This window comes from Artemia sp. Qi Xiang Cuo, chromosome 9 (assembly GCF_049724085.1).
Source record: "Artemia sp. Qi Xiang Cuo chromosome 9, ASM4972408v1, whole genome shotgun sequence".
In the NCBI taxonomy this organism is placed as follows: domain Eukaryota; kingdom Metazoa; phylum Arthropoda; class Branchiopoda; order Anostraca; family Artemiidae; genus Artemia; species Artemia sp. Qi Xiang Cuo.
Window position 1 is genome coordinate 73,390,317 of NC_142802.1, and position 18,263 is coordinate 73,408,579.

General features: G+C 37.6%; 1 protein-coding gene across 1 annotated transcript in view; it reads right to left on the minus strand.

The window, feature by feature from the left end:
- Positions 1–18,263, minus strand: part of LOC148949013 (multicopper oxidase 3-like) — a 105,840-nt gene that overhangs the window by 57,165 nt on the left and 30,412 nt on the right. The window contains exon 4 of the mRNA XM_089094863.1: positions 13,045–13,255. Within this exon, the coding sequence (XP_088950989.1) occupies positions 13,045–13,255 (211 nt within the window). The remainder of the gene's footprint in view (positions 1–13,044; positions 13,256–18,263) is intronic.

Consider the following 18,263-nt stretch of genomic DNA (forward strand, 5'->3'; position numbering starts at 1 on the left):
TGATTTCTTGCAGAAGAAATTCCCCATGGGGTATTTTTCTGCAGGAGCAACTTTCCACGGGGGGGGGGGAGGGGAATTTCCATGAAAAGATTTCCACTGAAGTTAGATTCCGACATGATTTGAAAAACGATCGAAAATCGAAGTTTTTTTCAAATGAAAGTATGCTAAGGGGAATTTTTTCAGGCGGAATCGCGCACAAGGAATTTTCCAGGTGGAATTTTCAGCGAGGATGGAATTGGCCGGGGGAATTTTCTGGGGGATTTTGCGAGGGAGGAACTCTCCCTGATTCCTGAAACACAAGGGTTGTTTCATTAGAATAAGATGTTTTTTAAAGTACTAAAAAACTTTACCGTTAAGAGCGAAGTATTAAGCAGGAGGCAATCCCTTCATATATGGAATAATTTCTGTTTGTTTTAAGTTTTGATGTTACTCCTTACTTTCAGCTGAAAAAATATGTTTTTTTTAATCTTTCTCAAAGGGTTTAGAAACAACAAAAGATGAAACAATGAGGAGCTCTTGTATTTTGTTGTTTTTGTATTATGGAAAGGCAGTGTGACCTTCATCGTTATTTACAAAAGATTTATAATTTATCGACATTTGTTTCAAAGTGGTCTTGATATAATAATGAATTTCATTAATGACAGAAAAGCTAATGTTTGAAGAAAAAGAAAGTTCTTATGTAACTGTTTGTTCTGATCTGGCGGCATTGTCTTTCTCGTACGATACGGCTGTATGAATATCTTAAGACAAAAACGAATTATGGTGTTTTGATCTAATTCTAAAAATAGATTCTATACTAGAAGTTATATAACAGCTAATTTCCAAAGCAGAAACATTTTTATGGCTTATATAATCATAAAGAAAAAACACGTGGAAGAAAGTGATTCTAACTTATAGGCAATTTTGAGAAGAATATTTTTATAGCTATAGCCTACTAACAGTTTTGTTCACCACGCTTTTGCGTTTTGTGTGATTGATTCGTCAGGTCTTTTCAACCTGGATGAAAAATAGCACTATTAAGCTTCAATAAAAATTATAAAGATTGATTTCTGAGCTTTTTTATTTGACGATAGCAGCAAACTCGTGGCTTTTTAACAATAATAAGACGTTTCTCAAATTCTCACGCTAAAATTAGCACCAATATTAGAACTGATAAAAGTTGTGATTACAGCTCAGGTACTATTCGGCTGTGGCAAACCAAAAAGCGGTAAGTGACATTTTGTAAATTTTACAGGAGACGTGAAAAATGTTTTGAACAAACAACATTTAAAACTAGGAAAATAAGTTGCTGGGAATCATTTCTGAACATGAGCAGACGTAATATTTCGGGCTGAATCCCGTGGTGCTGTCAAAAATCCAACTTTTCATTTACTTTTGGCACTTTTGTCACTTATCTCCTTTTGTCGCGTTTTTGGCTGACCAAAAGGAGGTATGTGCCATTTTTCCGTTTAAATTTAAATGCGAAAAAAATTAAACTTTTGACAATGTTTTCTGCTGTGAAACTTTTTTACCGACATTTTTTTCTTACTCACTGAATATATCATGTTGAAAACTACCCTCTCTGATGCCACCCACGCCTGTGAAACGCAGAAAGCAGGGGTCAAAATCGTGCAGAAACTTCGAAACTGACAAGAAAACAGGAACAACATTTGACTTCAATTAAGCTTTTAGGAACTCAAAAAAGCAAACCTCATTACAGTACATCTTGTTTTTCACATCTCTCAGACAGAAGAACCACTGATGCTTTGTCTTCCGTTGGTATCTTTTTCCAGATCTATCTGGATCTCTGGTCTCTTAGGTTTGGTACCAGCTGGGCCATGATCTCACCTTTGTTCAAGGTATTTATTCCCCTCGGTTGTTACTGAGACTTTGGCAATCCTTTACCAAGTTCTTTCTTCGCGGCAACTGTAAGGAAATCGTAAGAGATAAGCTCCTGATCAAAATCCTCACGATAAAACATAGAGGATTCAACTTTTTTTTTTAACACAAACTTCAACTATTTTCTGTAGCAGCACAGGATGGTTATCTTTCTTCTTTTTGTAGAACTTTTCGTTTTTCCACTCGCGAAAGTCACTGATGGAAAGCTCCCTGACGCGAGTATTTTCCCTGGAATCTTCCATCAGCTTCTTCAAAGCGCCAAAGTCCTCAACATTTCTGTTCTTCCTAATTTTAGCCTCGACAAGTCCATGGAGACCATCGGCAGACATATCAGTATGACCTTTCGTCAAATACTTGATGGGGATCTTGGCGGGTGCCCAGGGTTCGTTCGAAATCCTCACTAGCATAAACAACAGAATGTAATTTTTATTTTGTCCACTACACTTGTCGGCATAAAATATGAATTCATCTATGTCCCTATGCTCGTCAATAAGTGCATGATAAGCTGAAGCAACTGCGTCTACACTTCTTCCGTAAGTTGCCCCGTGCCAGACAATACAATAGGCTGGAAGATGAGCCGACCCATTGGTTTGGCTTTTTGTAGTCACAAACGTTTCGTTGAAATATACCAGGTGGCTCATGAAAAAATACTCCCTAACAGCAGGCCTTATTGGGAGTATTAGAACGTTTTGCATATCGACAGTGAAAATCAATGTTTTTGGTGCAAAGCTATGCTTCACGTCTCGCTGGAGTTGAATTTGCGCCTTTTCAGCCATCTGTCGATGAAACTGATACTCCTGTTTTTCTAAATCTGTTGCGGATTCTTCGCTATCCTTCCACTTAAAAACATCGCAATACCCACATACGTCTGACTTTGGCATTTTGTTGGAGATCTTCATCGTTCTCAACATCTCTCCGTAGCTGCGTAACAAACAATTCTCTTCAGGGAATCACTCCCAAAAATCTTCCCACATATCTTTAACTGAAGTTTCTTTTGATATATACCTAGTATATGGTGCATTGTATCAGCGGTAGTGAGCGACACAAGGCTTATAGGACTCGATTTGCATCCTTAAAGACTCTTTATCCACTTCTTTGGCTGGTTTCCACCTCTTCTTTTTTTTGGAAAGTATGACACACCGTCTTGAAGAATTCCTTCAACAACAACTTCGAGAATCTTGGTGTGCTTAAAGCCAAAGGTGGCTAAAAATGTTTTTTGACGCAAAGGGATTATATATTGTCCATCACTGGTAGGTAACCTGTACAGAAGTGTTACTTTTCGTTTTTTCATTCCTTCAGGGTTTTCCTTTCTCCGGTTTGGTTGCATTGTCGTAATAAACGATCTCATATAAGCGTTGCGCTCGGCATAGCCAAGAGCTGTGTAACTTTCGTATACTAAACGCCACTGCTCGAGAGTTAGTGACTTGCAAGATCTTTTGCATTTGTGGATGTCACAACCTACCTCAATAAAAGTACGTTTTTCTTTATTTTTTTCAATTCTTTTCTTTTTCTTCTCCGACACGCTTTTCTTCAATAAGCGATTTTTCTATCGCCATAGAAGCTGAATCAGTCTCTACATCAGGAAGTACAGACTGATTAGTCAGGGCTGGTTATTCAACCGTTGGTCCAGACCTTGCTTGATCTGAATCCTCAAGTATAAGTTGATGGGGCATTGAAAGCTGGACAAGCAGGGTTGGTTCACCACAAAGTGCATGCTGGTTATTTGTCTAGTTTTCTTCTTTTCTTCAGACAGTAATGAAAGGGACGAAAAAGTCCCGGCGTGGACGACCGAAAGGTGCTAATTGACAACTTGAAAACTTGTTTTACTGGTATCCACGACATCCGAAAAGGAGATAAGTGCAGAACTTGCCCGTCGATGAACTTAACTCCTTTTGGCCTGCAAGACAGCCCGAGAAATGCACATAACGACTTTTTAACGGATCAAAAAGCTTTGAATATCCCGGGAACGAAAGGAGATATGTACATTCTGAATAGATCAATCGATCGAGCGTGTTCTGTTTGGTGGGGATAGGGATAAAACTCATTTTTCGAGAACATGTCACTTACCGCCTTTTGGTTTGCCACAGCCGTATTGCGCACAGCAGGGTGATATTGTGCACCACTGAACCAATCAGGTTCGGGTTTAAAAAAAAACGATTTTCACACAAGTCATAGTTTCTCTTACGTTGGAATTTCACGTCATCTTTGAAATGTAACGTCAAATTAAAAAAGCTTAGTGCAAGGTATCTTTGGTTTCAGAAACTGCTGTATTGACACCAGGAGGGTGTCAGCCAGGGTTGCCACCATCCGATGAAAGAAAAAATCATTGGATTCTTACAAAAAATAATAATAATTAAATCAGCAGATAAATTACAAGATTATTGACTGTAAATTACTAGAAATCACTAGAATTATAATTGTCTTTATCATTGTAATTAATAATTGTTTTGTTTCTTTACCATGTTCTATGCAGGAGCACCTAAATTAAGGGCGTAAACTTACCCAAAGGGCACCGGCAAGGGGGCAGGTGGGGGCCATGACCTCCCTGAAAATTTGGGACTGTAAAGTAATTATAAGTAAACCGAAGGAAAGAGAGCAGAATAGGGAATAACCATGGAAAATATGTTTGTTGCCCCCTTGTTGGCTGCCTTCCAATAGATTTTGACCCATAATAAGGAAAATATAAGTTCTAATTTGTTAATCAGTAACCCTTAACCAGTTTTCCACAACTATTTTTTCTATATGATTTGGTTGGAGCAAAAAAAAAAAAAAAATCAAATTCTTAATAGCAATGAATGGTAAGTAAATAATGATCAAACAGTTCGTGGTAACGAACTGTAAGTAAGGACCGACCTGACTCTAGAAAACGGGTTTTAGATACCAATAGACACATCAAAAGAATCAAATTTCAATGTTGAATTCAAATATATAATATTCATAAAGTTTAGTCCTACCCATCAAAAGTTACGCACCTGAGAAAATTTTGCTGATTTTCAGAACCTTAATGAAAATCACACCATCATATTCAACGTATCAGAAAACCCTACTGCAGAGGTTTCAAGCTCCTATCTACCAAAAAGTGGAATTTTGCATTTTTTGCCAGAAGAAAGATCACGGATGCGTGTTTTTTTTCCAGGGGTGATCGTATCGACCCAGTGATCCTAGAATATCGTGAGAGGACTCATTGGAACAGAAATTAAAAGTTCTAGTGCCCTTTTTAAGTAACCAAAAAAATGGAGGGCAACTAGGCCCCCTCCCACGCTCATTTTTTCCCAAAGTCACCTGATCAAAATTTTGAGATAGTCATTTTTTCAGCATGGTTGAAAATATGATATCTATGTCCTTTAGGATGACTTAATCCCCCAAAGTCCCCGAGGCGAGGGCTGAAAGTTATGAACTTTACCCAATGTTAACATATAGTTTGGTTATTAGGAAGTATACAGACGTTTTCAGGGGGGATTTTTTCTGGTAGTAGGGGGTTGGGTGGGTCGGGGGTTATGTGGACAGATCTCTCCATGAAAGAAGTTTTCATGGGGAAGGGACATTGCTATGAAGGGGGCGCCGGATTTCTCAGCATTATTTAAAAAAAAAAATTATATAAAAAAACAAGTTTTCCAAATGAAAATAAGAAGTAGCATCAAAACTTAAAGTGAACAGAAAATATTACGTGTATGATTGGGTTCACCCCCTAGTCAATACCTCGCTCTTTAAGCCAAAGATTTTTTTAGTACTTTCATAATAGCTATTTATTCTAAATAACAGCCTTTGTGATTAAGGGGTCATTTTTAAAGAATTGAAAAAAAATTCGAACTTTAGCTTAAAGAGCGAGGTATTGACTAAAGATATATTAATATAGAAGTTCGTTACGTAAGTTAATTCGTAATTTATGTATATTTATTACTAATAAAAACGTTCGTAAATAAAATTAAACAAGTTTCGAGAAAGCCATTTGCAAATTTTGTTTTAATTATTCATGTACGGTGAGCCAAAATCAAAACCTGCATTAATTCAAAAATGTTCAAAAATTAAATAAAAACAACAAGTTCTTTTTAACTGAAAGTAAGGAACGACGTTAAAACTTAAAATGAACAGAAATTATTCCGTATAGGAAAGGGGCTGTCCCTTCCTCAACGCCTCGCTCTTTACGCCAAAGTTTGACTTTCTCACAACTCTCATTTTTTTTTAACAATAAAAAACTTTAGCGTAAAGAGCGAGGCGTAGAGGAGGGGACAGCCCCTATTATATACGGAATAATTTCTATTCGTTTTAAGTTTTAACGTCGTTCCTTACTTTCAGTTAAAAAAACTTGTTTTTTTATTTAATCTTTGTCAATAATGAAAGTATAAGAGCCTAACTATTGATAACATTCAGTCAAAGAATCAGCTTTTATGGTGATCCTAAATTTGTACTTGTTTATTAGTAATTAGTGCAGTTATTAGAAGTAGGGAGGGTCAGAAGGCACAGGGCGAACACATGTGCTGTCATCTATAATCAAGTCTAACGCTGACAGGTTATAATTTATTCATGGATTATTGATCCACTAACGGGTCAATGACACCTTTTTCAAGGTCAATTTATTTGTTGTTTCTAATCGTATTGACTCCGGGACGAAGTTTGCACATGCGCACTGAATTCTAACGGGGCAATGTATTGATCAAGTCTAGGGGAAATAGTTTTCTGAGAAATTGATTTGCATAATAGAAGGGGAATTATTGATCCACGAAAGGGAATTAAGAAACAATATGGCTTCTCTGATCTTTAGGTCTGAGAGATAAATTAATATTCTATTTTTAAATAAGGCTTCTCGGGTCTGTAGGTCTGAGAGATAAATATTAATATTCTATCGAAGCCATAATAGTGTAAGTAGGAACACCTTAAAGATGAAGACAGATTGAATATATTTTACGCGGGAAATGGTTTCCTGGGAATTTCAAATGTGACAGCGCAGGGATGTCGAAACAAAGGAACACGCAGAAATTACTTTTAAGGGATTATTTGGGCAAAACCGTTTGAGACATTTTAGAAGATGGTTAGGGCAAAACAGTTTGAGACATTTTATAAGATGATTTGGGGCATTCTCGACTGTGTTCGGTATAATACACAAGTTCCATTTAAACATTGTTGTAAGGTCCCCTACCCCCCCCCCCAGGCCCCCTACCCCTGGCCCCCAAAGAGCCCCCAAGGCCCCCATTTTTAATACGTTTTATTTTTGCGCACTTGAGACACAGAAGGGCCCCCCATCACCCTCACCATCACCCTCACCCATCACCAATTATATTTTTTTCCAAAGAATATAAAAAGGTTCAGCTTCAATTCTGATTTTTCACAAAGAGATGAAAAAATTTTAAGTACTGTTCAAAATTTTTCATAGAAGATAGAAAAAGTTATACACTGATTGTGAAAAGTTAGCTCATTTCGGAATTACCAAAAGACTAACAGATTAATTCTATTTTTTCAAGAAATAAAAAGGTTCCACTTCAGTTCCTAATGTCTCAAATGACATAAAAATTTAAAGTTCTGTTCTAAATTTTTCCGTGGAATATAGAAAAAGTTATACTATGATTGTGTATGTTTTCCATAAAGATAAAGTTTCACTCTAATTCTAAATTTTTATAATTTCACTCCAGATTTTTTTCAAAGAGATGAAAAAATTTAAATTTCGGTTCTAAATTTTACCCTAGATACATCAACTCTGAATTTTTCCTACAGGAAGAGAAAAAGTTCAGCTTTAACTACATATTTTCCCAAAGAAGTGAATAAAACTTCAAGTTATGTTCCAAATTTTTCGTAGAAGATAGAAAAAAGTTATACTTTGATCGTGAATATTCGCCATGCCGATAAGGAACTACACTTTAATTCTGAGTTTTCTCGAGGAAGTGCAAAATGTTCAAGTTCTCTTCTGAATTTTCTTAAAGAAGAGAAAAAGTTAACTCAATTCTGAATTTTACCAAAGAAAATGAAAAAAGCTTCCACTTCAATGTTTAATTTCTCAAAAGGCATAAAAAATTTAAAGTTCTGTTCTAAATTTTTCAATAGAAGATAGCAAAAGTTATACTATGATTGTGTATATTTTCCATGAAAATAAAAAGTTTCACTTTAATTCAAAATTTTCCCAACGAAGTGGGGGAAGTTCAAGTTCTCTTCAAAATTTTCTCAATGAAAAATAAATAAGTTAGAGATATATTCTAATTTTTTTCATAAAAATAAAAAGGTTCCACTTCGATTCTGAATTTTCTCAGATATGAAAAAATTGAAAGTTCTGTTCTAAATAGCTACAGATCAATTCTAATTTTTCCCATGAAAACAAAAAGTTTCCACTTTAGTTCTGTTTTTCCAAACAAGATGAAAAATTGAAAGATCTATTCTAAATTTTTACGTAGAAGATAGAAAAAGTTATACCTTAGATGTGAATACTTACCATGAAGACAGAAAGTTCAAACTTTAATTCTAAATTTTCTCAATGAAGTGAAGAAAATTTCAAGTTCTCTTCTAATTTTTCCAAGAAAATAAAAAGGTACAACTTCAGTTCTGGTTTTTCTCAAAGTGATGAAAAATTTGAATTTCAGTTCTAAATTTTACCGTAGACACTTTGATTCTGAATTTTTCCTTCAAGAAGAGAAAATGTTCTGTTTTAATTCAATATTTTATTAAAGAAATGAGGAAAAGTTCAAGTTCTCATCTGAATATTTTCCCACGGAAGAGAAAAAGTTCCATTTTAATTCTGAGTTTCCACAACGAAGTGAAGAAAAGTTCAAGTTCTCTTCTGAATTTTCTCAAAGAAAAGAAAAAAGTTATAGTCCAATTCTAATTTTCTCCAAAGAAAATAAAAATCTCCGAGTGGAAGGATTTTGCAGGGGGATTAATTTTACATGAGGAGGGGGGTTTTCCAGGGGTGAAATTTTTACGGATAAATTTTACGGATTTTTTCCGAGGAGACGAAAGGGACACAATTCAAACTTTAGTGTAAAGAGATAGGTGTTGACGAGGGAGGCAATAGTTATTGATGACAATACTAAACTAACATAACCACAAAGTTCTACATTATTGCACAAAACTACCAAAACCATAGGTTAGGTTAGGCTGGCCTACGTACGCTCGCGTACATAGGCTAACCTAACCTATGGTTTTGGTATTTCTGTGCAATAATGTGGAATGTTGTGGTTAAGTTAGTTTAGTATTGTCATCAATATCTATCGTGAGTCTGCTATTGAACAAAAACACGATTTCTGGTGTTCATGGAGATGAAAAACTTTCTAAATAGTTTTTCAATTTAATGACGGGACAAAAAAGTATACAGTTCTATTATTTTTTTTTCACCAAAAGTGGGAAACAATCCAAGGCTGATCCTCATTACGAGCTTCTTAAAGGAAGAAGAGGAGAGCTAGACATTTTGCTAATCAGGTCTGAAAAAAAACGAACAGTTTTTACAGTTATGGAAATTTTATAATAATAATATAATTCAAAACAAATAGGCCACAGGGCCTCTACAAAAATCTTTTAAATTGAAAAAAATTGTAGGCACTTTCACCATAGTATTTGTCCAGTTCCTGCTTGAACGAGTTTAATGAGTTGGCATTGATGACTTCAAAGGGGAGCTTGTTCCAGTGTTGTGTTACTCGGTTCTTGAACGCCCAATGGCTAATGTCCTTTTTGAACATGTCATCTTGAAGTTTGAGGTTGTGGTGACCCCGGAGGTTCGTGTGGCTGAAGCTGAGAACATCTGTAACATGGTTGTTTTCCTTGGCGTCGTAGCAAAGCTGGTATAACTCAATGAGGTCTCCTCAGTGGATTCGATAAGCTCGTGAAGGAAGTTCGAGCTTGCGGACCCTATCTTTATAAGGTAAGTTTCCCAGAGTTAAACAGAACTTTAGTGTTTGTTTTTGAAATTTTTCGAGAGATTCAATGTCTTTACTGCCAATGGGACGGGTAGCGCAATGACCATATTCAATGATTGACAGTACCAAAGCTTTGAAGAGAAGGCAAAGGGTTTTATCATTTCCAAAAGTGAAGTTGCACCTTAAAACTCCTACATTACGGTTTGCCTTCCTAATAATGCTATTGTAGTAGGTCTGGAAGTTAAGGCTGCTGTCAATGACAACTCTTAAGTTGCGCTTCTCCTGGCAGGAGGTGATTGGTAATTCTTCTAGTCTATATTCATAGTGGATAGTAGGTTTCCCTATTGTTAGCTTGTGGCTTTTGTCAATATTGATTTCTATCAGCCAGTTGGACATCCAATTATTGAGCTTGTCAAGGTCCTCTTGCAGAGATTGTGCATCGGCAGCTTTTTTAATTACTTTATACAGCTTGGTGTCGTCTACGTACAGTAGAATATCAGAGTTGATACCTTCTACTAGATCATTGAGATACAGGTCCAATAAGAGAGGGTCAAGGACCGAGCCCTGGGGAACACAGCTGATTGCCTCTACTTCAAGTGTCCTCGAAACTCCGTCTACTCATATTGTTTGAGACCTTTCAATAAGAAACTGTTCGATACAATCAACTGTGGCTCCCAGACCAAGGTTGCGGAGTTTGTATAAAAGGCAACGATGAGGTACTTTGTCAAAGGCCGTTTTAAGGTCTATATAAATGACATCGACTTGATAACCCTTATCTGCATGCATTTTCCAGTTTTCCACCGCCATAAGAAGCTGTGACTCTGCAGACCTTCTCTTCAAGAACCCAAATTGCTCGCTAGTGATTATCTTTCTTTTGCACACGTGCTCAAGGATATGGTCAGCTATGATAGATTCCAGTATTTTGCAAGTTATGCAGGTTAGACTGATCGGGCGGTAATTTAGAGGATCTTGGCGGTTTCTCTTTTTGTGCAATGGTATCACCGTTGCCTTTTTCCAGATACTAGGGAGTTCATTCGACTGTAAGGATTTTTGAAAAATCATCAGTAGAGGCTCTGCAATTAAATCTGCGGTTTCTTTTAACACTCTGGGATGAAGTCCGTCCGGACCTGGCGATTTGCTTATCCCTAGCTATATGCAAATTTTATTCCTTTTTCATGCATATTGTATTCTTTTATACCTATTCCAATTAAATTCCACCCCAATGCCATTACCGATTCTTAAAATCGTCAAAATTTCGAACAATTGACTTTATTCTTTTTTCAAGTTCTTGGTCATTTTTTGTCAAGCGGAAACAATCAGCGATTTCTTCATTCATGCGCTTTATGAGAAGAAGGTCAAGGATTAATTAAAGATAGCAATTAACACAGTAGATATTAGCCAAAAAAAATTTCAGTCGTAATTTAAGAGACTAAGTCTAGCAGTTTGAAAAATAAGAACCAATTCGGTACTTGTATGATAGACGCCCTACCTAATGTTCTTCTAATATGTTTCTCTGACGCTCAATCCGAATTAAATATACCAAAGTAAGATAAATATATATTACTTTGCACACTAGGGGGGTGGGGTGGGGTAAAGTACAGCGGGTCTGCATGCCCAATGTGTTTGGTACAATTATTCTGCATATTATGTACTAAGAATTGTTTTCTAACTTCACAATTTCCAAATACTTTATCCCCATCCTCCCTAATGTGCAAATATAAAAAGAAAGTATAAATCGGTGGGTCACATCTGATATTTTCACACTTTAGAGATAATTGTCAAAAACTGCTTTTCCAATAGCAGGATCAGCACCCTCCCCCCCTTGAAGTACAAATTTTTTTGATAATACTATACATTCATTTTTCAAGAATACTCATATTAAAAAAAAGAAAAAGATACAATTCTAGAGTTATTTTTCAAACCTTTGTCCCCTCCTCAGTTTGGTTTTACGTTAACCCCCTCGATAATAATTTTTGTGCTCCCTTCTCAGTCCCAGCTTCTTAATTAAGTCAGTAAAAATTTGAGTTCCTAAGACTTTTGGATGGACCGCTAAAGTTCACCGCAATTCTACCGAGGTTCACCGAAATCCCGATCTGGGTCGGAGAGGTGACTAGTTAGTCAGAAACGAAGCTAAAAACGATTACCTTCCCCCCAGAATTGTAAATACTTACGATTCCATCATCCCCAGAGCCCAAACTAAAATGGATTGCACCCGTTTTCCAAAAAAGGAGTCCCAACTATATTGCTTTCTTCAAGTCTATAGACTTATCCCCTTCAATATTATATAATGTTTATAGAAAACGAAACAGGCTTCAAATTATAAACTCTTCAATTATTCCCTTTAATTAGTCTTGTCATTAGGCATTGTGTCTAATTCTAATAGATGTCTCAGCCTGTCTTAGTGTCTAGGCTTCCAAGGAGAAAAAAAAAAAATCATTTATCACTGAAAGTCAATTCTGCTGTTGAAGTGCCAAATGAGACCTATTACATTAAATTAACGACAATCCAATAGAACATGAAAACAAGACGTTACACACTAGCCTACTTGGTCTACATCGGACACACGAAGACTGGCCTGGATGCATGGATATAGAATTTTGAGACAATGTTGGAAGAGGCCCAATATAGCTTAAGCCTAGTACATAATGCACCCAATTTTATACACATTTAAATAGTAGGTAATTAATTACAACTTTCCATCAGAAGCGCATCCAGGATTTTTGATCGGGGGGGGAGGGGGAAAACTATTTTTTTTAGGGGGGGGGTTTACACAAAAAAACTTCAAAAAAAGCATGCAAAATTTGTTTATGTTCATTTTTGTTACGTTTTTACGAGTCAGACGAACATTTCGGGGGGGGGGGGCTTCAAACCGGGTAAACCCCCCCCCCCCTTGATACGGCCTTGCTTTCCATAGTCCTTTTTTTTTCTTTTGTCTCTTTCTTAAGTTTGTATTTTTTTTCGCGTTTAAATTGTGAGGAGCAAATTTTTTTATCTTTCATTTGTTCTGTCATTTATATTCTTAGGAGTATTGAGTTTTATCGGAAAAAAAGGGCACCGAGTCTTCAGTAGGGTCAATGAGGGGGCATTTTCCTCTCAAGAATTCCCCCCCCCACTCTAGACTTCAAAAAATACTAGCTTTTCATTTTTCATTGAAATATTTTTTTTTGTATTTTCATTATAAATATTGCCAAAACAAAAATTGTCGCCCCTGTATTTCAGAATATATTTTTACTTCCCACTGTTTATCTTAAGTTCACTGTCACTTAAAAACAAATAAACCAAAATTGAGAGTTTTAAAATGAAACTTTTTAAAATAATAAACTAAATTTACCGGAATGAGAATGATAGTAATTTGTCCCTGCATTGGCAGCCCAAAACCTATATCTAAATGTACTTGCAGGACCTATAGGACACTGTGTTAACAAAGGGACTCCATCCATATAAGGGGTTCCAACCATATGCTGACCATGCCAGTGAATGCTTGTTGATTCGCTGGGTAAATGATTAATGACATCGACAACAACTTCATCACCTTCGCATACCTGAAATAGATTGAGATGCACTTTCGTTGCAAATTTATTTTCTTAATGCTAGTTATTTTCAAATGATTTTCAAGAAAGAAATTTTTCGTAGAACAGTAAAGAGCCATATTAAAACTAAGACGAGCAAAAATGAAGTTTCCCGGCAGAATGCCAGTGAATACTCGTAAACACGGAAACATATCAGCATACACAGGGGCGGATCTAGGATTTCTTTTGGAGGGAGGGGCACAAAATAGGTTTATCCGATAAACTTGCGTTAGGAGCAAGTTTATTTAACGCAAACTTGCGTTAATTAAGTAAATTACACTCCATTAGGGGGGGGGGCGCGCCCCCCCACTTTATCCGCCACCAAACATACACGTACTCACGGTGCACAGCGGCATGACATGATACAGAAGAGGTGGATGGTAGATAAGAAAACAGAATGTACTAAATCAGCTTTAGGAACGAGAACAAAAGTAGAACGTAACTGTAGTGATAATTTAGAGACAACGGTTGGACTCCAATTTACTTATCAAATTGAATTGAATATGCTTTGTCTGAGTTATCAGTCTACCTCATCATTAAGATACACTATTTTAGTTTTTTTAATGTGGTAAAGAGCCAAAACTTCCCAAGGAGGCAGTTAGAACTAAAACTCCCTATTTATACTCAATTTTCAAGAAATGTGTCTCTATTTGGTATACATATAGAGTTCTGTGGATCTTAGAAACCTTGAAAAGAGGAATTCCACCACTGCTCCACGCTTAAGTGATGTTCCCACTCATCTTAACAAAATAAAGAGCCGACCGTGAAATTACCAGGTCGCTGCCTGCACACAGAGAGAAATTGACGTTTACTGGAGAGTCAGGGTTGGGAACTTATAAGCATGCCTAGCTGTATGAGGTTATTAAAACATTGTATTGCCTTTGATGCTGTTATTACGGGATTGGGCATTAACGTGTCTGACCTGGAATACGCGGATGACATTGTTACTCTTGCTGCTGATCCAGCAACTGCCCAGGCAATGCTAAATGAAATAGCATATTTCTCTCAGCAGCCGCGTATGAAGATCAACACGGTCAAAACTGAAGTAATAGCCCCAGATATACAGTCAGGATATCAGCTTGTACTTTACGGACAGGAAGTAGAAAAAGTCAATAGCTTTACTCTTCTTGGCCTGCTAATAGACTCTCCTGGAGGCTGTGACCTTGACGTAGAGAGCAGAATCAACAAAGTCCAAGTCATCTTCTCTCAACTCCGCCACCATTTGTGAGTAGAGAGGGGTCAGGAGGTACAAACAGAACCACGTGGTTTATGGTTTTCTCAGTGAGAATGAAAAAACAGGAACGTTCTCACTTGAAAAACCATGAATTTTGTCACAGTTATGGTTGTTTTCATGGATGGTTATACGTGTTGTTCGATTTATTTGATGTTTTTCTCGGATGTCAACATCAAATTATGGATGTTTTATGGTTTTTGTCAGTGAGAATTCGAAAAACAGGAACTTTGTCACATTTATGGATGTCAACATCAAATTATGGATGTTTTATGGTTTTTGTCAGTGAGAATTTGAAAAACAGGAACTTTCTCACATTTTTGTATGTTTTTATGGTTTTTGTCAGTGAGAATTTGAAAAAACAGGAACTTTCTCACTGAGAAAACCATAAACCACATGGTGCTGTCACGAGTCAGAACACCTGTGCTGTCGACCTCAATTCACCTATCGTGAATCAATAATTCCCCTTAGAAACAACAAATTAATTTCCCCTTTCTTGACAGATCAATCAATCAATGACATCATCTGTCAGACTTTAAAAATTTTCGCCTAGAAACATTTCTCCAGGAATAGATCCAAATCATTAATGTCTTTGCCTCGGGAACAACTCTACTGGTCGAACTCCAAAGGATATTAATAACCAAAGGCCATGGAAACAATTAGGCAAGAAACATCTTAGCGATGAATTGTTTTAGCGCGCGAAAAGGTTTCATATTAATTTGAAATGCGTTAGCGCAGAGATGCCAATAACAAAGGAACACGCTGAATTTACGTTTAGGGATTATTTGGGCGAAACCGTTTTAGACAGGTTATGGAACTATTTCGGCGAAACAGATAGAGACATTTTAAAAGAAGATTTTTGAAGAGATTTTGGAAGAGGTTTTGAGTGTGGTCGTTATAATACACAAGTTTCATTTGAACAGTGTTGTGAGGTCCTCTAACCCAACCCCAAAGGGTTCCAATCCTCCTACCCCAACCCCGAAGGAAGCCCCCGATCCTCAAAAGCCCCCCAAACTCCCAAAGGCCCTCCACCGGTCCCCCAAAGGCCCACCCAGACCCCCAAAGGCCATCCCCAGGCCCCAAATGTCCCCCAGGCTCCCAACTGTCCCCCCGGACACTCAAAGGCCCCCAAGCTCCCAAAGGGCCACCGGCGCCCCAAAGGCCCACCCAGACCCCCAAATGCCATCCCCGGGCCCCCCAAAGGCACATCGAGCTCCCAAAGGACCAACGGGGTCCCAAAGGCCCTCCACCGGTCCCCAAATGTCCCCCAGGCACCCAAAGGCCCTCCCGGCGCCCCAAAGGCCCACCCAGACCCCCAAATGCCCTACCCCGACCCCCCAAGCCCCACCCCCCGGCCCCCAAAGGCCCCCCCAGCTCCCCAAGGACCCCCCACCCTCCAGGGCCCCACACACCCTCAAAGGCTCTCCCCGCGCCCCCGTCGTTCGTTGATGTGTGTTGTCTGAAACCTATGATTTGGGATGTGTAGTTTGCTACTTCAGGCTTTTCTGAGCTAAGGTTTCCTAGTATTTCCTAGGTGAATGTTGTCTGAAACCAATAGTTTGGGATGAGTAGTTTGCTATTTCAGGCTTTTATGAGCTAGGTTTCTTAGCCTTTCGTTGGTGTGTGTTGAGTGAAACTTATGATTTGGGATATGTAGTTTGCTATTTTTGACTTTTCTGAGTTGGATTTCTTAGTCTTTCATAGGTGTGTGGTGTCTGAAACCTATGATTTGGGATGTGTAGTTTGCTATTTTCGACTTTTCTGAGCTGGATTTCTTAGCCTTTCATAGGTATGCGTTGTCAGAAAATTATGATTTGGGATTTATAGTTTGCTATTTCAGGCTTTTCTGAGCTAAGGTTTTCTAGTATTTCGTAGGTGAATGTTGTCTGAAACCAATAGTCTGGGATGAATAGTTTGCTATTTTTTACTTTTCTGAGCTAGGTTTCTTAGTCTTTCGTTGGTGTGTGTTGACTGAAACCGATGATTTGGGATATGTAGTTTGCTATTTTTGACTTTTCTGAGCTGGATTTCATAGTCTTTCATAGGCGTGTGTTCTATGAAACCTATGATTTGGGATGGGTGGATTGCTACTTTTGACTTTTCTGAGCTGGATTTCTTAGCCTTTCATAGGTGTTTGTTGTCTGAAACCTATAGTTTGGGATGACTAGTTTGCTATTTTTGACTTTTCTGAGCTAGGTTTCTTAGCCGTTCATAGGTGAGTGTTGTCTGAAACCTATGATTTGGGATATGTAATTTGCTATTTCCGACTTTTCATAACCGGATTTCTTAGTCTTTCGTAGGTGTGTGGTGTCTGAAACCTATGATTTGGGGTGTGTGGGTTGCTATTTTTTTGACTTTTCTGAGCTGGATTTCTTAGCCATTCGTAGGTGTGTGTTGACTGAAACCTATGATTTGGGATGGTTAATTTGCTATTTTTGACTTTTCTGAGCTAGATTTCTTAGCCTATCATATGTTTGTCCTTTCAGAAAATTATGATTTGGGAGGTGTAGTTTGCTTTTTGGACTTTTCAGAGCTATGATTCTTAGTCACTCATAGGTTTTTGTTGTCTGAAACTTCGAGTTTGGGATGAGTAGTTGGCTATTTCAGACTTTTCTGAGCTAGGGTTTCTTAGTATTTCGTAGGTGAATGCTGTCTATAACTTATGATTTGGGATATGTAAATTACTATTTCGGGCTTTTCTGCGTTGGATTTCTTAGTCCTTCATAGGTGTGTAATGTCTGAAACCTATGATTTGGGATGTGTAGTTTGCTATTTTTGACTTTTCTGAGCTAGTTTTCTTAGCCTTTCATAGGTATGTGTTGTCAGAAAATTATGATTTGGGATGTGTAGTTTGCTACTTTTGACTTTTCTGAGCTAGGTTTCTTAGCCTTTCATAGGTATGTGTTGTCAGAACATTATGATTTGGGATGTGTAGTTTGCTATTTCAGGCTTTTCTGAGCTAAGGTTTTCTAGTATTTCGTAGGTGAATGTTGTCTGAAACCAATAGTTTGGGATGTGTAATTTGCTATTTCCGACTTTTCATAACCGGATTTCTTAGTCTTTCGTAGGTGTGTGGTGTCTGAAACCTATGATTTGGGATGTGTGGGTTGCTATTTCAGGCTTTTCTGAGTTGGATTTCTTAGTCTTTCATAGGTGTGTAGTGTCTGAAACCTATGATTTGGGGTGGATGGATTGCTACTTTTGACTTTTCTGAGCTGGATTTCTTAGCCTTTCATAGGTGTTTGTTGTCTGAAACATATAGTTTGGGATGACTAGTTTGCTATTTTTGACTTTTCTGAGCTAGGTTTCTTAGCCGTTCATAGGTGAGTGTTGTCTGAAACCTATGATTTGGGATATGTAATTTGCTATTTCTGACTTTTCATAACCGGATTTCTTAGTCTTTCGTAGGTGTGTGATGTCTGAAACCTATGATTTGGGGGTGTGTGGGTTGATATTTTTTGACTCTTCTGAGCAGGATTTCATAGCCATTCGTAGGTGTGTGTTGACTGAAACCTATGATTTGGGATGGTTAATTTGCTATTTTTGACTTTTCTAAGCTAGATTTCTTAGCCTTTCATAGGTGTGTCCTTTCAGAAAATTATGATTTGGGAAGCACACAAAAAATTACACATGCACACGAAAACTTACATGCACACAAAAACTTAAATGCACACAAAAACTTACACACACACACACAAACACACAAAACTTACACACACAAACACACGAAAACTCACACACACACGCCAA